This window comes from Astatotilapia calliptera, chromosome 18, assembly GCF_900246225.1.
Source record: "Astatotilapia calliptera chromosome 18, fAstCal1.2, whole genome shotgun sequence".
NCBI classification, from domain to species: Eukaryota; Metazoa; Chordata; class Actinopteri; order Cichliformes; family Cichlidae; genus Astatotilapia; species Astatotilapia calliptera.
In genome coordinates, this window is record NC_039319.1 from 23,161,986 (window position 1) to 23,184,209 (window position 22,224).

Genomic DNA, 22,224 nt, shown 5'->3' on the forward strand with positions numbered 1-22,224 from the left:
AAAGGCCAAGTGGTTGTAGAGCAGGGACAAGCAGGATTACTGCATAACAAAAAACAGACTCGATTCATCCAACAATTCCTGTAATGAACCCGATGACTGTCTGGTTTACGTGTGTCATGATGGTACACGCTGATTACCCACCAGCCTTTACGCAGTCCTTCAGGACAATACAGAACTTGGGAGGGATGTGAGCTACAGTAAGGATTACTTTTTACCTGTAAAGATTGCTAAATATTCCATCTGTCATGTGTGGAAAAAAACAAGCTGTTTGAATGTGTCTGTTGAAGGAGACCTTGACATGCAGCACACTGGACCGTTTCAGACTGTCTAGAAGAAATGTTGTCTTTCAGATATTTAGATTTCATCAGGGGTAGAAGTAGTCAGATGCTTTACTCAAGTACACACAAGTATTTTCACAAACTGTGCTCATTACCCACAGCAAAGCCGTCTCTTCTGTTCTATATCATTTAATTATGTGATTTATAGCATGCTGCAGGTACACTATTAACATTAAGCTGCATTTTAATGTTTACATCTATTGACATGCTGCTGGAAACTTTAATCAGTGCCAGTGTTATTATATTTTACAAGATCATATGTGTAGAGTTTTAATGTATACGACAAATGGTAACTGCGATCCAAAAAGTGTAAAGTAAAAAGTACACGATCTATCAAAATGTAATGGAGTTACGACACAAAGTAGCTACTGGAATTACTCAAAGTATGTACAAGTACCCCAGAGCTTAGTATTCGAGTAAAAACAAGAATAAAATCAGCTCAAACATGAAGATCTGAGGAGCAGACAGTTTATATATTTACCCCAGAACAGACTAAACCCATTGATTACAAAAACTGTTGTTATCATTTTTTAAAAATTTGTTTAATGCCATGGATGTTAAACAGTGTGGGAATCAGTCTCCCCCGTTTCCTCCGAGCGAGTGTGTGTCCCTGCTCATCACCGCATCCACACCTCACTGCCACAGCTGCTTATTCAATTTCCCAAAATGGCCGCTCCCATCTCTGGCCGGCATGCTGACCTTTTACCCAGATTCCAAACACAGAACATCTGTAAATCCTAGTGCAGCCCCCCCTTCACCCCCACAGACATGGTTGTGCACGAGGGAATGGAAAATGGGAAGAATGAAAGAAGAAAAAAGAAAAGAAAAGCAGGTGCTGGAGGCAGTAAACCGATTCTCATGGGCTGGCTGTTTCACGAGGTTTTTGGGTGATTTACATCACAGTTTTTTCCACTTGTCTTTGCTGGAAATTCACATCCAAAAAGATTTAAATGAATAAAACAAAAATAAAAATGAAAAACTGAAGAAAAACCCAGAGGAAAGAAAACAATTGAAGCTTCTTCTTTCATGTCCCAGTTTGAAGAGATGATAAATATATGATCACACAAGGCAGGCTCAAACACATCCATCACACACATCATGAGATATTCATGAGGAGCAGGAAAGCAGTGACCTTTCGAGCCGACTGCACAGCCGGCGAATGGAGCTCATGACTGCTCTGTGATTGCCTCAGTGAAGATGGATTAAGGATGCAACTCTAGACGAATAGGCCTGCGTACAACAGGACTGGTCATCGATAAAAGGCTGGTTTTATTTATTTATTTATTTTTAATAATAGGGGTGACATCAGAATTATATATATAGCTTTTACTTAAACTCAATTTTAACTATTGAATATAGCACCAAATCACAACAACAGTTGCCTCAAGCCACTTTATATTATAAGGCAAAGACCCTACAATAATACAGTTTTACTCCTGGTGTATTAGTTTTTTTTTATTTAAAGGAACGGTAACATGAAAGGTGGCCCTCATAGTCATGGAACATGAACTATAAGAGATCCATAGTGGATTGCAGCCACAGCTAATTAAACATTTATTCAAATTTACAGTTATAAATCAGACCGGTGTGTCTGACACTACAGCAAAAAGTGGACATTTTAAAAATATACATCTTTGAAGACATTTATTTAAGCAGAGATATACTCAGGCACCATCCAGATGTAGAGGGGAACTAGCTAGAACCAGTTTTCCAGCTCCTGTCCTCCAAATAAATGCCAAAGAAAATGCACTTCTGCCTCCCAGTGGCCAGAAGCGAGAGCATACCCTGCCTACTTGCTCAACTTTGACTTGTACTCATCTGTCTACAAGGAGGGGTGATGGCGGTGGTGGGTCTTCAGTGCCTGCTCTACTGCTTTCGCCTTAAGCACTGCATACTGAATGCGACGCAGCATCGAGCGAATCAAAACCTGCCAGTTTCTTTTAAGCCTCCAGCTGTCCTGAAACACGAGGTGTGACTTGTTTCACCTCCAGCTGGGTTCATTGGGTACATAGAAGAAGCGGATACAGGGGGATAATAGAAATAAACAGTTCAATACATGGACCTGTTTACATATTGCATGTTCCAAGAGAATCCTTCAGTGTCCACACACTAAATGCCAGATTTTATGCCTGTTTGTGAACTTTAACAACCTGCTTAACCGAACTGTGATTTCTCAGTTCTTTAGTAAAATCATGGAGCCATTTTTCTGTTTGAGTTCAAAACATTTGGGACAAAAAACAAGTTATGTAAGGTAACAGAATGAATAATTACTATTGCTCTTTTTGTGCAGCTGACAAAACACACAGTCTACTGCGTGTCTATATAATTATTCGTTCTTGCAGAGCACACAGACAAACACCTTTTACAAGTCACCTCACCTCAGGCGCACATGCACAGACATGCTGCAGGATACAAAAGAACATGGTGCTTCTGCTCGACTGACAGCTTTGGATATTTTAACTTCTCCGATTGGACATATAAGGAACACATGCAGACAGATGCTGGATGCTTTTCCCTCAGTGTTTTTATTTTTATTTTTTTATTGCTTATGGACTAAATGAGTAACCCAGATGCAGGAAGCAGAAAAGTACAGAATGTAGCCCACACATTTTCCATTTTGGAAAATTTAGATATGTATAGACTGTGGCTGAGAACAGCAGCTGTCTTCCCATCATACAATTTTTTTTCTTTTGATGGTGCCGGAGATCCACAGTGTTTTACACACTTTTGGGGTTAAACCAAGTACACTGAGCAAACTAATGCTATCTATTTAAGACTGAATAGTAATGGAGTCGTCCTCAGGCTAAATTCTGTTAGACTATGCAGAGAAATGTAATATCAGGACAGTTGGGTGACAGATTGCACCAAGAATTTGAGTCAATTCTGCAGCGTGATGTGTTTTTTTCCTCCCTTCTGGCCACAAAATCCAGAGTTACACAACAGCTATAAAAGCACAGCACCAAGATGAACTGCTGGGATGGTTACTAATGAAAGCAACCAGAGAAGCCATTGAGAGAACAGCCCAAAAGCTGCTTTTTCACATCTGTGCAACGCTAACTGGTCCCAGCAATTCAATTCAATTCAATTCAATTCAATTTATATAGCACCAAATCACAACAATAGTCACCTCAAGGTATTTATATTGTAAGGTAAAGACGCTACAATAATACAGAAACCACAATAATAAGACGACCCACTATGAGCGAGCACTTGGTGACAGTGGGAAGGAAGAACTTTCTTTTCTGGAAGAAAGCCCTGGTATGCCACGTCTTGGAATGATACTGCCTAAGTTAAGCATATATATGTAAATAGAATTCGTCCTAGCGTTGAACCCTGTGGTACTTCATAATTAACCTTTACTTAGGAATGACTGCCACTTATTTTCTTTCTTTAAAAAAAAGAAGACAAAATTCTCAATATTGAAAATAACTAGTGTACTTCCAAAAATGTAAATCTAACGCCCGCCTAGCTCTGCACAAATAGACAACCAAAAAATATTCTCCTCACAGCAACTCTAAACATTTACAGGGATCATGGTGTATCTTTTTTAATCAGAACAAAAGTGTTTAAATAAGGAAGACCTGCCCCATGTTTGAGGTCAGGCAACAGTCTCTGAGGCTGTAACTCTCTCATTTATTAAAGCACAGATTTTATGTGGAGTGAGATCAAAAACCTAATCAGTTCATTTCTATATATTCCTTTAACAGTGTGTACATACCAAGGAATATACAAGATGCTCTGAAAATATAAGCCACGGGAGAACAAAAAGAGTTTACGTGAATTCCTAACTAAATGCTGCAGCTGGAAATAAATAGAAACACATATCTATATTGGCTTGGGATTGTGCAGAAATGAGGCTGCGGGCTTTGAATGATCTCTCCAGAACTCGTCTTTTACATTTTATGGACTTAAACCGCAAATCTCTGTGGCTGTTTAGTCTCCTTGGGGTTTCAGAGGATGCAGCTTTGTTCCTTGTTTGTCCCCAAAATGAGCCCCTTGGTGTGTACCCCAGTTACCGAGCCTGATTCCCATGAACTAATCGGCCTCTTATGAAACATTCACGCACGCACACTGAGTTCACCACGGCGTAAGAAGCACTTTGGGTCACAGGGTGTAGGTCGCTAATCACAATGATACTAATTCACTTCTCAATTAATTCTAATCAACAGGAGTGGAGGTGGAAGAGACACTTGAACTGAAGTGGGATCTGACTGTGAATGAGGCTTTTTGTGGGATAGCTGAGGGTACTGGCAGACAACCTCCCCAGCGTTAAGCAGCTGGTGGTTTGCAGAAGAAAGAGAAGGAAAGTAGGCTTGTGTTACAGAGTGTTATTGCTAAATAGTGGAGGCTCTGACCCATGAGTGTGTCCGAGCAGATGTGCACTCTTTAGCACTGACATTTCTGCAGGAATCGTGCTCTTATGTCTCTTATTCCTGCTGCGAAAATGACAATACGCTAAATTTGTTTGCAGTGAAACCGCCCACCTCCTGTGAGAAGACAGTGTCTTTCTCAGGAAATGCACCACTTGAACCACTTCAAGATTTATAAGATTCCACATTGAGTGCATGACCTCTGACCATCTGCTGAATCCCCATTAAAACCCAGAGTGACTGCCTTGATCCGCGTTAATCCAAATCCAGAATCCTAATTGGAACTGTGGCACCAGAAAGCAGTTCAGGCCTTGCTTTTTTCCCTGTGTTTTCACAAGTAACGGTGCAAATCAGAGCTATTCTTCTCAGCAGTGCAGGAATGGAATTAAAAGAAGCAGTAATAATAATAATAATGCATAAACAACAGTTTTAGCCAGTATGTTATTTTGTGTGTTTTTTTCTTTATTGTGGTAAATAAAAATAATTTTGTTTTTTCACCTGGGCTGAAAGTTGGTACATAATCTTTTCTACACATAATAGAAGGAAGATCATTCACCTGAGTTCAGATAGACAGAGAGAGTAACATCCAATTGAAAATTTGGTTAAATTTTTTTGTTTTAAACTTGGATTTTAGCACGGCAACTTCCATTAAAGCGTGGGTGCTGGGTGTGTCAGCAGCTTGGGCATTTACAGCCATATTTTGATTTTCTGTGGCTCTACAAACCCATGTAATAAATGCAAAAATCTTTCAGGAATGTAATATAAACCCTAAATGCAACACCACTAGAACTTAACTCTTCAGTGACCTCTGTAAAGTTTTAGCATGTGCCATCGACTGCATATTGTGCGTGCATTCAAACTGTCATAATATGTCTCTTTCTGTATTTTAGAGAGCACATCTAACCCAGATAACATTTGTTTAAGCCCGCTGGCCACTGTGGTATGTACTGTACATGATGCTACAATAACAAGCAGTGATGAGCAGCATATTGATTCATTTCTTTACCTACAAGCTGTGATCCATATGAAGAAATATTACAGCGATGTGGAGAGTGAGTGCTTACTGAACCCGACTGTACTTTTAAATCCCCCAAAGTCGTATAGCAGGGCCATAAGATGAGCCAGATCACATCACCCCACACAGACATTTTCACGTCTGGAATAATACATGATACCGTGCCAGTACTGAAGTTTTTCCAGCAGTTATGGAGCCAGAACACAAAGCCTTGTTGTTACAGTGTTTACTTAAAACCCTGTGCTACAGAGCTTCAAAACAGTGTTTTTTTTCATTACCGTCCCTCCACAACAGGCTTTTTATCAGACGCCAAGAATCTGACCCTGTATGTGAGCCCGTCACTTTCCCGTCTGTGCGAGCACCTGCTGTTGTGCGGCGAAGTGTGAGATATTTTGCATAAGTCATGCACACTGTGTGTGTGTGTGGGAGTGGGGGCTGCTTTATAAAATAAATAAATAAATGAGTGAATGTATTCTGTTTCTGACCTTCACACAAGGAAGCTGTCCCCCCCTCTTTGCACTTTAGCTTACATAAAAGCAAATCAAGCATGTCCAAACTGTGTTTTGTATTTTATCACCCAGCTGCCTTCTTGTGCTTATATATTTCTTTTTTCTGTGGCATGCTGTTCATGGTCACATGGTTATATGTGCATTTCTTTCTGTCTGTATTCAGAGTTATAGTTCAGGCAAGGTCTTACGTGTTATTTCAGAACGATGTACTGTTTGTTTTTTTTGTCCACAGTTGTGAATGAAAACCTGTGTGATTTTGCAAACTGATAAACTGATAAACAGAATCAGCATGTTCTGAGTGAAAGATGCACTGTGCATGCTTAAAAGTTTTTAATCTTTTTTTTTTTTTTTTTTAGCATTTCCCTCTTATAAAGATTCTCGTTGACACTGAATGTGAAAATCTGGCTAAGTGGACCAACCTCATTTTCCACAAATTAAAGGCAGGAAATAAGGATAACCGTTTCAAATGCAGAGTGTACTACAGTTCAGTAATCAGCAGGGATGGAGGGGAACAGGGAGGGTGCCAAAGAACTAGATACCAGCAGAGGGACTGAAAGAGAGGGGCAGGAAATGACTTCTAGTTACCTCTGGGGTTATTGTCTTCTGGGCCTATGTGTCCTATGTGTCCTATGGGCCCCATTTGTAAATTTCATGGCCTTGACCCAGGTCGTGGTTGGGTTCAGAGTGTGTACATCGGTGGCCTGTCTCTCCTTGTAGGTTCCATCACACCCCCTTTGGCCTTCCTGTTACCCTGCATGAGAAACAAAGCCCAAAGCCTTTAGCCAGGTTCCCTTATTTTCAGCGAGTCCCCTTCTAATATTTGTAAGAACGTTATCATGAAGGCATTCAAATAATACCTTTATACATACTATACTATTCTCAATGTATTTCTTGAGACCTTAAAGAACATACTGGTACAGAGGAAAGTATATGATGCTTTAAAAGAAGCCACAATAGCATTTGCTTTATTGATGGCTATATAACTAAGTACAAACAATTTAATAATGAACTATATGACTATAAACATTTTTACCTTTAGTTTGATACTTTTTGATGATACTAAAGTTGTATTTTGATCAAGCAGAATAGGAAACACTGTACTTTCGTGTTGTAGAAGATGCACTGTTAAACCCTTTTTATACTTACTGATACATTTAGCAACATTATTATTCATTGGGAGTTTTGGTTTAGGTCGTCTGCAGATCCACACACACACACCTTTCAGCTCTGTTGTCCTCGCCACCAACTCCAAAGCACACCAACAGCACTACAGTAGCTGCACTTCTACAAGTCACAATGTCCTTGATTTCTTCCTGGTTTCTCTGGAACCGTGTTAAAGATCTGAGACAAACAGACTTGTTGTCTCAGACTGCTGATGTTTTCTCCTGGCTGGGTTAGACCTTGGTGGCATGCAGGCAAACAAGTAGAGACCTTGGGATGGATTTTCTTCTAACCTGCTGTATTTCTGCTTCAAAAAAAGAGTGGAAACAAGGACCGGTGGGAGATACGGGAGCGATAAGGAAGAGGTGGTAAACACATGCCAACTGAAGTTCTTGAAGGGTTGTTGACGCAGAGGGTTGGAGAGGGGCAGAATGACAGTGACGTAGGGGCCAAGGTGACAGCAAGTTGTTTTCGTACATGGAGCTGCTGAAGACTGAAAACATAAACAGAGTAGGACTCTCTCCTCTTCCTTATGGACTACGTCTGTTGTTCCAGAGAACACTGATTTTGAAGCGTTTGTGAGTAACAGTCAGCTACAACCTGGAGTGTGTTTTCTGATTTGCAGGTAAAGCTCATTTGGGTAAATAACCACTTTAGGATAAATGGGGTTTATCAGGATTCATGTCTGAAGGTTGAAAAGAGACAAAGCAGTTTGTCTCTTCTCTCCTCTGTCCCTCACCTCTCTCACCGTGTTATTTTGTCTCCTTCAGGTTCTCCTGGAAAAGCCGTCAAGTGCCAGCACGCTCTCCCTTTACCCTGGCAGCTGAATAGATTCCAGGTATTAATTTGTGGCTTGGTGTCAAATTTCCTCTCTGGTTCCGCATATACTACACGCTGATCCTTTCTTGTAGAAGTCACAGATATTGTCTCAATCGTTTTAGAACTCAAACCGTTCAGTTTCACTAGCCACACTCAAGCCTGATTACTGACAAACCTGCTTAATCTAGAAACTACTTAAAGAGAAGGTATCTGACGAAGTGAAGCACTAAAAGATCTCAAAAAAGCAACACATTGTGCCTCGATCTAAAGAAACAGCTGAGAAATAAAGTCGCTGACATCTCTCAGAATGGAAAGGGGTTACAAAGTAATTTCTAAGGTGTTAGGACATCTCTGAAGCACAGTCAGACCTATTATTCACAACTGGAGGAAGCTGAAATTACTCCAAGAACATATTGATAACTCATCCAGGATGTCAGAAAAGAACCCAGAATGTAATCTGAAGACATGCAGGCCTATTTGCCACAGTTAAGGTCAGAGTTTATGATTCAAAAATAAGAAAGAGAGACTGGGCAAAAGTGGCACCCATAGGAGAGTTCAAGGATAAAACCACTGCTGACCAAACGCCCCCCCACAAAGGCTCGTCTCACATCTTGATGATCCCAGAGGCTTTTGGGAAAATATTTGTCGACTGACAACACAAAAGCTGAACTTTTTGGATAGTTTGAATTCTGTTATATCTGCATAAAAGTAACACAGCATTTCATGAAGCACATCATACCAGCAGTCGAACATGGTGGTGAGGATGTGATGGGCTGGGACTGCTTTGCTGCTTCACTTGGACAATTTGCCATAACTGATGGAACCATGAATTCTGTTCCCTACTACAAAATCCTGAAGGAGGATGTCCGACCATCTGTTCATGCCCTGAAACTCAAGTATGCCTGGATTATAGGCTACCACAGAACAATGATCAGAAACACACCAGCAAGTCCACCTCTGAATGGCTAAAAACCAAAATGAAGGTTTCGGTGTGGCCTAGTAAAAGTCTGAACTTAAATCAAAGATTAAGATGCTTTGGCCTGACCTTCATGCTCAAAAACTCTTCAGTGTGTCTGATTTAATTATTTCTGGAAAGAATAGTGGGCCAAAATTCCTCCACATGGGATGTGAAAGACCCATTGTCAGTTAAAAGAAGTGCTTGATTGCAGTTCTTGCTGCTACGGTTGGCACAAACATGTCAGTGTGACGAATGTGCATAAAACTATGAAATCATGAAGGGGGTAAATACTTTTTCACTGCACTGTATGTCTGAAAAAGGCACCCAAGTGTTTAAGTTGAACTCAGCTTTGCACACAACCTGTCTGTAAAACAGGCCAAGGTAAAATAGGAGATCATTAAACCTACAGTGTACATAACTCAAACTGACCTCCTTTCCTGTTTAAACAACCGCAGAGATCCTTCAGGAACCCCAAGCTGGAATTTAGCCAGATACCTTTGCAGAGTATTAATTTACAGACTGCTCAGTATTCCTCTGATGTATTTCCTGACATTTACACATCGTTAGTTCAGAGGTAACTGACCTTAAAGTTCTTTAGACCTCAACATTTAAACATAGCCACGCTAAACCTGGATCACCAGCATTCATGACCAGATTTCACTTCTAATGCTGCAGAACAGCAAGTAGATCTGGAGGGGAAAGCATTACTATAGCTGTGTGAACTAGTACATCCTCAGCTTTTATCTTAAATAATTTGAGAAAACGGGTCACATATGTTTTGAACAATTTGAATCTGTCTGTACTGTGTTCATTAGCTATACAAGCTACACGGCTTTGGACTGGTGCTCAAAGTGGGGAGCAGTTGCAGTTATAAATATAAAATAAAACTAATGTGGATAAATATGATTTTTGGTGGAAAATAAACAAATTCTAATGATTTTTAATGATACAAATTGTGTTGTGCAGATGTTTTTCAGCTTGTCCCATTATTATTAGTTTATGATGGAGAAACAACACTGCTGGAAATGAACGGTGGCATGAATGTTTAAGTTAGTTTAAAGGAGAGAGCTTGGCCTGTAAATAGTCTTCACTTGCTTACATGCAGTCGTACCTGAAATGGAGGTCAATTCCGTTAGCTTTTAAAACTCAGACACTGCCCCCTGCTGGACGGAACGTAAACTGCACAAGGTGAAATAATGGCGTGCCCGCTAAATTTGTGGAAATTCCTTAATTTTCATACACAACAGTGCAACAGAAAACAGCTATATTAGCCTTGTAATGTTTGCTATTTAAAAATAAATCTACTTATCTGTGTCTGGGAAAAAGTAATTATAGAATTATTTACAGGAGCTGGAGGTCAAGAGGCGAGATGGTTTGGACACGCGCACAGGAGTGAAGGTAGATATACTTGACAATTGATGTTCATGGGCATGATAAAGGACATGCAGGGAGTTTGTATGACAGACGCGGATGTTAGGGACAGGGTGAGATTGTGGTAGATTTTTCCATTTAATGACCTCTAAAGGAAACAGTTGAAAGAACTAACATCCATTTACTCTGAAAGAGTAGTTTAAAACTAGTCTATTTTAATACTTTTGAACTGTAATGGAATGATAGACTTGAGAAGTTGACCCTTCAGAGTAACTAAATGTATAGAAGTATTGGATTATTTACCTTAATTCACATTCAGCGTACAAGAATTTGACAGCCACCCCTCACCTACTATTAATGCATCAATAATGAGCTATTACTTGTCTCATGCAAGTTTATCATGGCAGGCTAATGTTCCAGTTTATTGAATTAAAAAAATCACTTAGTATAAAAGAAAGAAGACTTCAAGGATAATTTTCAACTCAAATTTATTTCAAAACATCTGAACAAGTGGCGGGTAGTCCACTGAAAAAGACTGCATCCTGCTGTAGTTGATGCTCCACAGTGTTGGATTGGCAGCTTCAGCGGGCACTGTGAAGACAGAGCAAGTGAGAAAGGTTTAAGCCTGTGTTTAAGTCTTATACATTCCCAAATTTGGAACACTGATACGCTCTGAATTGAGCAGCATTAGACATGAGCAGCCTATCGGGAGGACTGAAGGAAGAATTCAAACATCAACCCCTGACCACCATGGGACATATTCCCTACACACTGAAAACAGGCAACCTTTGTGCAGCTCTGTTACACTTTAACTAGATAAGAGCTTCTGACCAGTGGCCAAGATGCAATTATGATCTAATACCGCAGATATTTGAATTGAGAACTTAGAACATTAGGTTGAGTTTAAGACTCATTATGGACATTTCAAAGCCAAAAACAGATCGAACCGCAATATGATTTACTGCAAGCCATTTTTAATGTTTTTTCTAACCTTATAAGGTTATATAAGGAATATAAATATTCCCATAGTGCACGTTAGTACTATGGGAATATTTTTTACTTCTTGTTAACTATAATACAACGGCAAACATTGTCATCACCTCCCCCGCAGTGTTTTATTATCATAAACTGTTCTTGGTTCACTAAGTTTTTAATAACAGTAACGTTCAGCATCCAAGTATCTAAGGGCAAATGCATATTATCCATCAGCACTCTCACTGTGGGCTTCACCAATGCTGACAGTTTAATGACTCAAAACACTGATCACCTGAGGTTATATTGTCTCACCTATCGCAGCCTCCTGGCTTCTCTTTCAGACTCCAGGAGTGTCAGCACATCTCCCTCTCTGACTGGGCCCTTCACGTTCCTGATAATTGAGCGGTTGCTGTCGTCCATGAACTCGACACGGACCTGGTGGGAAACGGGAGTGCCCAAAACTTAAACATTAAAATGACTCTACAGCAGACACATTTTTCTGTTTAAATTAATGATGTACCACTTAAAGAGGGTTTTGTTCAAATGTTTACAGACAGCCTATATGGATTTTTCCTCATTTTGTTTTTGTTATGCATTCCTTTCTGTGGCAAAGGAGCAAAGCAGTTGTAATTCAAAATATATATTTATTTGGAAATTTTTCAGCTGTTTAAATTATCCACTTAACATGGAAAATAAACCAATGGTCATGATAATCAATTTTAACAAGGAGTAACTGTGGGGTGATATAGCACAATATCTAAAAAATTATTCGGATGGCATTTTTTTCAAACGTTATTTTTTATAATCTGCTTAATCTTTGGGACCCCGACTCTGTTCCCTGCTGTTTCACTGTCAGAAAACAGTATCTGAGGATCTCACTCTGCAATGCTGTAAAAGCGATCAAGTGAACACCCAACAATCAAGTGAACACACATTTTAGTAATAAAGTACTCAGTTAGTGGGCAGCACAGTGTTACAGCAGTTTGAAGAATGGAAGTATAAACACATGTATGTTAACTTAACTATAGACCCTTTTCCCATTAGTACCTACACAGATTGACTTGGTAACGCTCTCATCCCGACACTGACCAGCGAATCGGTGGCATGCAGTCTGGTGATGCAACATTTTAGGACCTACCTGCTCAGATCGCTTTGTAACCCCGTTAGCAGGTAGCATGTAGTATGACCTAATGGAAAACCCCGAAAACCACTGAAAGTCAATCTGAGTAGGTACTAAGAAAAAAGGGGCTTAAGTTGGGTGTAGCTATGAATGTAACATAAATTGTCATCATTAGCCCAAGTAACCAGTACACCAAACAGCACACTAAATGACAACTGAGTTAAATGGCCTGCATCTGTATAGCGCTTTACTTAGTCCCTAAGGACTTAGTCCCCCTAAGGCAGGGGTGTCAAACTCAAATACACAGTGGGCCAAAATTCAAAACTGGAACAAGGTCACGGGCTAACATTAATATTTATTGAAAAAAAAAAAAAAATCTTCCTCCAGATTTAAGAATGAATCTCTTCTTATGGACTCAAACAAGTTTTGCTGAAAAACTGAATATGGAACAAGAAAAGCTTAATACTAAACAATATATATATTAGCTGTATAATACCAGTAGGCCAGCTCTAATAATAATTTGGTATGGCTTGGCCCGCGGGCCAGAGTTTGATACCTATGCCCTAAGGCAAGCTACATTGTAGCCACAATGTAGCTTGCCATTCACACACTGGTGAGGGCAAGAAAAAAAAAAAGCATTGATACATTTTAAAGATACATCTGGTTTCTCTATTAAACGTGGTTTCCAGTTAGGATCAATGGCTTGCTCGAGTATGTCATTAGTAGTTAAAATCCAGGTTAAAACTTTGTCCCTCCCAAAATAACCTGCCTCCTTTGTGGTAAAAGAAATCAGAGGAGTCATATTTTGTAGCTTAATCAGTTTTTCATCTTAAACTTCTGATAATAATTCAGCTTAGTTTCAGTTAGTTGGTAGAGCGAATCTGCCCAGTTTCAACGTTAGTGACTTTAGTTACAATACTATGGAGGATATTTATCAGGAGCAAAAAGTTAAGCTCAGATCAAGTTTTTGTTTTGTTTTTAAAGAAACAAACAAAACCCCTGACTTACAGCTAAATCAATGTCCAAACTTCAAACAGCTGTCTCAATACCTCATACTTAAAGTGTAAACAAATTATCTAATTATTATCTAATTATCAAATTATCGACAACACGAAACTTGCATTTTTCATCCTAGCCCTTTTTAAGAGGTACAAAATATCGTTTGTTATTTTTTCCTTTGTTTAGAAATCTAGTTTTTAATTTCACATGAATTTACAGCCCTAGATTGTGTATATCCTTGGCAATAACTCAAAGTAAGCTTACACATATAAAAAGTAAATATTAATCGCAGATACTGGTTTGTGCCGGATAAAATTTGAGGTGTTAGCCAAACTAGCATACCTGTGTACATTGTCCCTGGGAACCGGTTCTCCCGAGAACCTTGGTGACCTGAAAATGAAAACACGAGCAACATGAACATCAAATCTCTAAATTCAATATAATACATATATATAATTTTTTAACGAACACAGTGAGCATAAGTACTGCGGCAGCTAGCAGAGACTGTAGCATTGACAGGCCTCCATGATAGAAGCACGAGAGCCGAAGAGACGTTTGCTAACTACGACACAAAAAGTGGATTTAGCCTAAAAATTTTGAGCCCATTTGAAACAATACTTATTGTTGTGGGCATTTAATCGCTTTGATACGATAATTTTCAGCGTTTTATAGATTTTCTTACTCTTGCAAGCTTGATGGGCTGCACGCGGCTGGCGTCCATGTTGTCAGGTTAGACCGGAAAGGAAGTCACGTGGTGCTCGGATGGCATATATGGCAACTGTAATCTTTTAGTTTATTAAAATTTTAAATTTTAAATTATTTTTTAATCAAATTACAAGTAACAGAATCTAAACTTACGAGTAATAACAACAATAACGAACTTTAATAAAAAACTATTAGACATTCGTAGTTACCTTCTTTTCCGGTAGATTGGGAAATACCATTCGAAGCACCCATGGTGGAAACCTGGGCCAAACCATTATTCACAGAGTTTCCAAAACTATTTTAATGTGCAGAAACAGAGAAAGGAATTTGTCTCTGTGTAACTGTATCTCTTTTTTTGTGCGTACATACAGACAATTCAAATACTGAATTATTGGAGTGACTACAAATGCTTGTGATATCAGTCAAAAAACACAGCCTATTTATCCAAAGTCAGTATCAAAAAGGTTACTGATTCAGTACATTATTAAATAAATTCACTGTTGTATAATCAATATTTTGTTTTTAGTTGGCTTGACTTAATATTGAAATGAATACTTTGTCAATTATACCAGTGAGTTATTGTAAAGAGAAACATATCAGTGATAAACAGTGATAAGGGTCTGTGCAGAATATACAGAAAACAAAGACAATTTTTATCAGTCATTATTAATTTTAATGTATTTTGACTTTAATTCTAAAATCAGGCTTGTTTAACTAGTTCAGCAATAGGTCAAAAAGGCCATAGCTGATAATTTGCGTAATCTACCTGAATATCCTGTGTAAAAGCTCTCTGTAGCCTTGTTAGCCATGCCATACTGTCGTGACACCACCCTCTCTGCTTTTCTTCCTCTCTCAGAAGTCAAAGCCTTAAATCACAACACTAATCCTTGTGAACAGTATTTTTAACTTGCGCTGGGACAGAAAGAACAGCAATAGGATTAGAGAATCAGTGAAGAGGCTGAAGCCCTAACTCATGCAGTTGATCTTCTTGCACAGTGATTCAAAAGTACCACAGCTCTTTCTTTGTCTTTATTTCAACCTGGAGGATTTTTTTTCTTTTTTACCATGGTGATATTTTTGCTTGATATTGTAGATTTAAAGAAAAAACATATTATCATTTTTCTCCTGTGATTTGATTCAAACTTGGCATAAAACATTTTCCAGTGATTGGTCTTCTGAGCAGCTGTCGCAATGGAGAAGTGGAAAATTCTAAAAAAACGTCGCTCCAGTCTTTTTGCATCCGTAAAACGCGACTTGAGTTTCACGCAAAGCATCGAAGAAGAGGAGAGTGAATTCCCCTTTTCACAGGACAGCTCAGTAAAACCGTGGACATCAATGGACAACCTTGACGCTCCTGGTGCCAGAAAAGAGGTGAAAAAAGATGAGAAGAAGGATGCACCAAACCCCTGGCAATCAAACATTGTCAACCTAAATGTGGGCGGAAAGGTGTTTCACATCCCTAAACACTTGGTCCTCCGATACCCAAAGACCAGGATCGGAGTCCTTGCTCTGTGCAATGATCCAGTTAAGCGTCTGACGCTCTGTGACGATTATAATTTTCAGAACAACGAGTTCTTCTTTGACAGGGACCCCATGTTTTTCCATTACATATTTCACTTTTACTGCAGTAATGTTCTGTGGGTGATGGATGGCTTGTGTCCTGTCAACTTTGAGGAAGAGATCTCATTCTGGGGGCTCAAACTGAAGGATACTCCAAGGTGTGCTGTAGATATTTGATATGCAGTGTATCTATTGTGGCTTTGTCTGTGGATATTTAAAATGTAGCTATGGTAAAGCATTTGTCTGTCTTTCTCAGGTGCTGCCGCATTCTGTTTGAGGAGAAATTGGACGACATCAGAGAACACCTGAAGGTTAACCAGGAGCTCATAGATGAGATTAAACCTCACCATGATGACGAGGGCTACAAGACCATGTTTCTTGGAAACTTTCGTAAAGCCCTTTGGGACTTGATGGAGAATCCTTACTCCTCACTGTCAGCCAAAGCCTTTGCAGTGTTTTCCAGTCTCTTTGTGCTTATCTCTATTGTTGCCATGACTCTGAATACAGTCAAAGAACTTAGGCAGTACAAACTTGCAGGCAAAACCTACATGGAGTGGGTGGAGGTTAGTTCTATCCTTTTCTTCACGTTGGAGTACTTTCTGCGACTACTCACCACATCAAACATCAAGCATTTTGTGAAGAGCGCCCTCAACTTTGTCGATTTGGTAGCCGTCATGCCCTACTTCCTCCAGATCATTTTTGAGACTTTTGTATTAGACGCTGAAGACATCAGTGCTCAGGAGGATTTGAAGGCCATGTCAAGAGTCAGCAAAGTCAGCAAGGTGCTCAAAGTGGTCAAGCTCATGCGCATCTTCCGTATCTTGAAGCTTGCCCGTCACTCCACCGGCATGAGGGCTTTCGGCTTCACCATCCGCCAGTGCTCTGAGCAGGTATGAAGGGAATAATCAATAAACACAAATGCTGGTAACATTTGAAGGCCTTTGAATAACATGGCAACCTGCAAGGCAAAGAGACATAAGAGGAACAGGAGGTAGTTTTATGTGAAAGTCACCACTAGGAGAAGTAGATAAGATAAGATAAGATAAGATAAGAAGAGAAGAAGGTTATGATAGTTTTACAATAGGATATCACAATCGATCTAAACTTGCATATTTTATTTCTTGAAGAGAGTGACACTAGATGATTAGCTTATGATAAAGAACAAAATCCACCTACCAGCAGCTCTAAACTTCACTAATGTAACATAATATCACATTTATTCATTTAATTAACAAAAGACAGAACGGTTTCATTGCATATGATGTGTTTAAAACCCATTAATTGAACAAAGCTTGCACAGCCGAGTGCAGAAATGTCAGGAAGGCTTTATAGTAACATCTCAAACTGTCATATTACTGGATGCAAGCCCCTAAAATAGTATCTGCTTTATGACATAGTTTCATATAAACAAGCGCTGTCATTGACGTGCTCTGTTCTGTCGTGCTGCAGGTGTGCTGTCTGTTTCTGTTCATCACCATGGGCATCTTCACCTTCTCTGCTCTGATGCATTCTGTGGAGGTGGATCAGCCCGGGACACCGTTCAGCAGCATACCAGATGCCTGGTGGTGGGCTGCGGTGAGTACGGGACAAGCTCTACGTCCAGTAAAGTTCTATGGCTCTAATATGTTTGGGATGCTTGTTACAAATGCAGTATAACTAAAACATCAGATTTGGGTTTTTTTTGTGGCTTTTAGTGATTTCTATAAAAGTTTTAACACTCTGGGAATTATTTCTTCTTTTTAATGGCAGCTGTGATGATGTTGTAAATTATTTTTGAAAATATTTTCAAGTCCAATTTTTAGGTCCAGCCACACTGATGATGTAACCCTACTTATAACACCACAGTTGCTCCACATCTTTTCATTATGAATGGGGCAATTAATGTTTTACAGCATTTAGAGCGTGTAGCCAGCTCTCACCGGCTGCCACTCAGCTTCTTCCGGATCAATTAACTCAGTTATGAAGCTTTGGTAAGCTCTTTCTCTTGACAGCGCTGAAGGGAAGCTCAGTTGGGGTGTGTCAGTATGATCAAGCAGTGCAGTGCATTTCGGGTGTCAGGGATTAGGTCTATCTGGATTTGTGCTGCCTGCTTAGTCAGACCAAGGCAGATTCACAGTACAGATCATGTTCCGTGCTATTTTTATGCCTTTAAAATGCAGTAAACACTGATTATATTCAAGAGCTCAAACACAGTCTTCTTTAGTGAATTAATGGTTGGCTAAATAATATTCTGAAATCGTCTCTCTTGCAGAAAAACCTACTAACTATAATAAATGTAGGATTTGCCTTTGTGTAATTCTTACCCCAAAGTATCTTCCATAATTGGTACTATATGTGAAACGAAGAGAAAGATGTGGAGTAACTCCAGGGTCACATAAACTTGATATAAATTATCTAGCCTATACAGATGTGGAGAGTGGCTACTGATGGCCGCCAAGCTGTCATATGGTTAAACAGTAACTTATGCAAATTTACTTTCAAGCTTCATATATAAATGATCAATATTTAGAGGTATGAATATCACACCATTTCTAGGAAGGTTCACATGGGTCACACTGTGTCACCAGCCTGGTACTCTGTGTGTCTTTCAGTATCATCTGAGGACATGGTTTTCATTTATCTGGTGGCAGCTGTGAATTTATATGTGTCTAATTCCCTCTAATGCTGCGTAATGCGTCTCATTTGTAGCCAGACAAAGTGATTGCATTCAAGAAATATAAAAAAAGCATTTTAATTACTCGATTCACAGAAAGTAATGGATACAAAGTGCATGAGGCCAGGTGAAAGGCAGGTACTGTGAGGATTAAACTGAAAACTTCTTCTGCTCTTCTCTTGATCCCTACTTAAATCTACACGAGAGAGCACTGGCTTTGAGTAATTTTATGGAAGCTGACGCTATTCCTTTTTTCCTATAGGTCAGCATCTCTACTGTGGGCTATGGAGATGTTGTCCCCATCTCCTACCTCGGCCGCTGTGTGGCATTCAGCTGTATCTCCTTTGGCATCATCCTTAACGGCATGCCCATCTCCATTCTGTTCAACAAGTTCTCCGACTACTATGCCAAACTGAAGGAGCAGGAATACAACTTTTCCAACACGGTGCGCACCTTCCAGCTCAAGAAACGTCTCAGGCGTAAGTTTGACAGCTGCTTCGAACCCCGGCCGGAGGACTCGGATGAGGAGATACACTATCGGCCCAGTGGCAGGCAATTTACCCCCGAGATTGAAGAATAAGAAAAGTTGCCTAGTTGTGACCTCAGTAACCCTAAATGGCCTTATCACCCTTGGGTATACAAAAGTAAAAGACTCCATCTGCCTCTAAGTCTCAGCCTATGTGATTGAATAAAAGCAATCTGATGGGGGAAAGCAGAAAGCTGAGACAAGCATTAAGCCTCAGCTTTGCAGTAGGTACTGTTTTCACACTATAGCGACAATTCCTCTGTCAAATGGACAAGATGCTCAGACTAGACAACTTGTTATGTGTTTCCACAAATAGCACACGTCTACAACTAATGCTCACTCAACAGAAATAGATGTTTGACACAAGGAGGTCAAACAGTGACATTATGAATGAAGCAAAACTTCCCTTATATCCTTTTGAAAAGACTACTGTCATTGAAAGTGCTATTAATGAACAGTTTTGAGTGACTACATAGTCTCTTACATTTTACTTTGATGCTCAGCAAAAAAGAAATTGTACCTTCAAGCTCTAACTAGTTCAACTTTTGGCCATTACCAGCATGTACCGCCACACATCATGGCGGCTTTAAGTCACCATTTACTTGACTGCAATAAAAACATTTTATTTATGTGTGCATCTCAGAACAACTATGACACCATCAATGGAAAGTTCTCACATTTGACACAATTTATGTTTCATCGAAGTGGCATACCTATCGAAAAAGCACTCCCTCTGTTTTTGTCCAGTCACTCAGTGTGGTCTTGAAGACACCCAAGTGGGGTGAGAGATATAGCAGCGGGTGTCAGTATACCGATCAGGAGCCTCAGTGTAATTTGGTTGTCAAGGATTAGTAGGATTTGTGCGTCTGTTTCCTACCTAGTCAGACAAGTGGAAAAGTCAATCAAGTACTGTGCTATTTTGGTGACAGAAGGAATCTGATCAGGTGTGCGCAGACAGGACGTATTTAAATACTTACAAGCTATATTTAATAGACGTACAATAGAGGCCTCCAGCGTAGTGATTTTTCACTCCTACTAACACATGGGCAGTGATGCCTATATCTGTCATCCAACAGCTCAGAATTTGTCGCGATCCCTGCGGCGAGAGAGAATTGAGCTTTCCGTTCTTGACCAGGAGATGTCAGGATCAATCATGGTCTAAGCCTTGTCGTCACACTGTGATGCTATGATTAGATCATAAACCCAAGTCTTGCCTTGGGCACCAGAAGACCAGCATTATAACATATTAAACAAACATACAAAAACTCTTCGCGGATACAGACACCACAGTTTTCTTGGCTCATCTGCTCGACACTGGTTTTAAATAAGAGGGACAGATAGAGGGGATTAGAGACAAGTTCTCTGGTCAGTCACGACAGATGCTGTGGGAGTTACACTCCATTTCCAACTGCAGGAATATTGTGTTGAGCCTCTGCTCATGAAAGACATCCTGAACATCCATTTTACAGCAGACTGTGACTTCATCCATTTGAATAATAATCAGAGACAATGACTCATTAGTGACTGATGTTTCCTTGTCATTAAGTTCTGTGCAAGTGCACTAATTAACGAGCGAACGATCAAATGTAGTGTCAGATGTGTCTAATTTACCCTCTGATCTGGGGTTAAAGTGGTCCGGAACGGTGGCACCTTCAGTTATTGAGTAATTATATCTGATAGGAAGTTTAATATAAAACACTGTCAAACAGTTCAGTTTTCATGCTCTGCAGTCTTTCTGGATGATTCTGATGCCACACACGGGTTCACCACATGATCCCGTCTGCACACGTCCTTTTTTCCGTCCCATCCCTGTCAATAAAGTTGTGTTTGTGGTACAGAAGAGGAGTGAGCATAAAAGGAATAACTTTTAATAAGTGGCAGGTAATTACAAATTCAACGTTTCAAAACAGCTCAACAGATTTAATGCACAAATTGTTCCTGTGCAATTTGGATCTCAACCTGTCTGCTAGCTAGAGGTATAGTGGCTGTATTTTTGATGAGTGATGGCAAAACATGTTAATGTGTATTAATTTTACTCTCAGAGCTGAAGAACAAAAGGAAGGTTTCTATGGCGACTGACATGATTTCATTTGGAAATTTAAAGATTGCATGTTATATCATTAATTTAAGATTTTTTTTAATCAGACACTGTTTCTGTGAATGATGTGTGGCTGAAGTTAGCAATTTCATGTTCTGAAATGTTTTTAAAAAATGAATTAAATGATAATAACCAAAGTTTATACTGGAAAGTAAGTGCAGGTTAAACAGGGTAGTTTGCAAGTGTTGTGGTTCAGTTTACAGTAAGGGAGAAACACGTGACTCAGTTAAGATAGAATTTTGCGACAGAGGTGGAAGTGTAGCTTTCAGGGGAGAAAGCTTATAAAACGTCATTTGTGTACAAAGTCAACAAATTTTTAGGCGATTTTTATCAGACTGGATGGTTACATTTTTATGATATTGCCTGAAAGAAACAACAGTTGGAGCAAGTTTCAATTTTGAAGATTAAGGTAAAAGAAGAAGGTCACATCACAATTACTTCATTACAATAAACGTATCTACGTATCCCCATTTAAAACTCAAAAACAAAAATGAGAAAGTCCATTTATTTGTCATTAAAAATTACTGTCTTTCAGCAGACCTCGCTTATGCAAAATTAGTTAATGTAAAAGAACCTTAAAGTCCGTATTTATTAGTGGACACCTGTCTTATCTTTCTGAGGAATGAAGCTATTACAGGATATAGGTACTGTTGGTTTTACTGTGCCGTCAGCATCAATTACACCTCAAGAGTATGGCTGTATCACATGACTCAGCCAGAAGGAGAGAAATCAGAAAATTTAGAAGGCTAACACATAGTAGTTGACAAGAAGAGGAAGCAATGGATGAACATCAAGAAGGAATCTGAGAAGCTTGAGAAATACCAAGGGCTGAGTTAGGAGTTAGAAAAAATGTGAGGGTGAAGGCAAAAGTGATCCTCATCTATCTATCTATCTATCTATCTATCTATCTATCTATCTATCTATCTATCTATCTATCTATATCTATATCTATATATATCTATATCTATATATATCTATATAGATATATATAGATATATATAGATATATCTATATCTATATTAGAGATGGCACGATACCACTTTTTTA

The 22,224-nt window shown here is 39.4% G+C and overlaps 2 protein-coding genes and 1 long non-coding RNA gene across 3 annotated transcripts; 2 read left to right on the forward strand and 1 right to left on the reverse strand.

Annotated features, from left to right (window-relative positions):
• Positions 1 to 7,700: 7,700 nt before the first annotated feature.
• On the forward strand, positions 7,701 to 10,942 carry LOC113010796 (uncharacterized). The gene is made up of 3 exons (XR_003270386.1): positions 7,701 to 8,018; positions 8,164 to 8,231; positions 10,518 to 10,942. It is a non-coding gene; the product is annotated as an uncharacterized LOC113010796 (long non-coding RNA).
• A 70-nt stretch (positions 10,943 to 11,012) lies between these two features.
• On the reverse strand, positions 11,013 to 14,403 carry rps28 (ribosomal protein S28). Its single transcript, XM_026150006.1, has 4 exons — positions 14,318 to 14,403; positions 13,978 to 14,025; positions 11,829 to 11,951; positions 11,013 to 11,132 (listed from the first exon to the last, which is right to left on the reverse strand). The coding sequence occupies exons 1-3, from the start codon at positions 14,354 to 14,356 to the stop codon at positions 11,829 to 11,831; spliced, it is 210 nt and encodes a 69-aa protein (XP_026005791.1). The 5' UTR covers positions 14,357 to 14,403; the 3' UTR covers positions 11,013 to 11,132.
• An 858-nt stretch (positions 14,404 to 15,261) lies between these two features.
• On the forward strand, positions 15,262 to 19,708 carry LOC113009892 (potassium voltage-gated channel subfamily V member 2). Its single transcript, XM_026148482.1, has 4 exons — positions 15,262 to 16,058; positions 16,157 to 16,790; positions 17,350 to 17,475; positions 18,816 to 19,708. Exons 1-4 carry the CDS (start codon positions 15,532 to 15,534, stop codon positions 19,131 to 19,133), a joined length of 1,605 nt encoding a protein of 534 aa, XP_026004267.1. The 5' UTR covers positions 15,262 to 15,531; the 3' UTR covers positions 19,134 to 19,708.
• Positions 19,709 to 22,224: the final 2,516 nt, after the last annotated feature.

Excerpts from the sequence above, each read along its gene's own strand:
- LOC113009892 (XM_026148482.1), top strand. The coding sequence starts at position 15,532 with ATGGAGAAGTGGAAAATTCTAAAAAAACGTCGCTCCAGTCTTTTTGCA. Across the intron at positions 16,791-17,349 it reads TCCGCCAGTGCTCTGAGCAG|GTGTGCTGTCTGTTTCTGTT; the intron begins GTATGAAGGGAA and ends GTCGTGCTGCAG. Across the intron at positions 17,476-18,815 it reads ATGCCTGGTGGTGGGCTGCG|GTCAGCATCTCTACTGTGGG; the intron begins GTGAGTACGGGA and ends TTTTTCCTATAG.
- rps28 (XM_026150006.1), bottom strand. The coding sequence starts at position 14,356 with ATGGACGCCAGCCGCGTGCAGCCCATCAAGCTTGCAAGA. Across the intron at positions 14,026-14,317 it reads AGCCCATCAAGCTTGCAAGA|GTCACCAAGGTTCTCGGGAG; the intron begins GTAAGAAAATCT and ends TTTCATTTTCAG. Across the intron at positions 11,952-13,977 it reads CCCAGGGACAATGTACACAG|GTCCGTGTCGAGTTCATGGA; the intron begins GTATGCTAGTTT and ends GTTTCCCACCAG.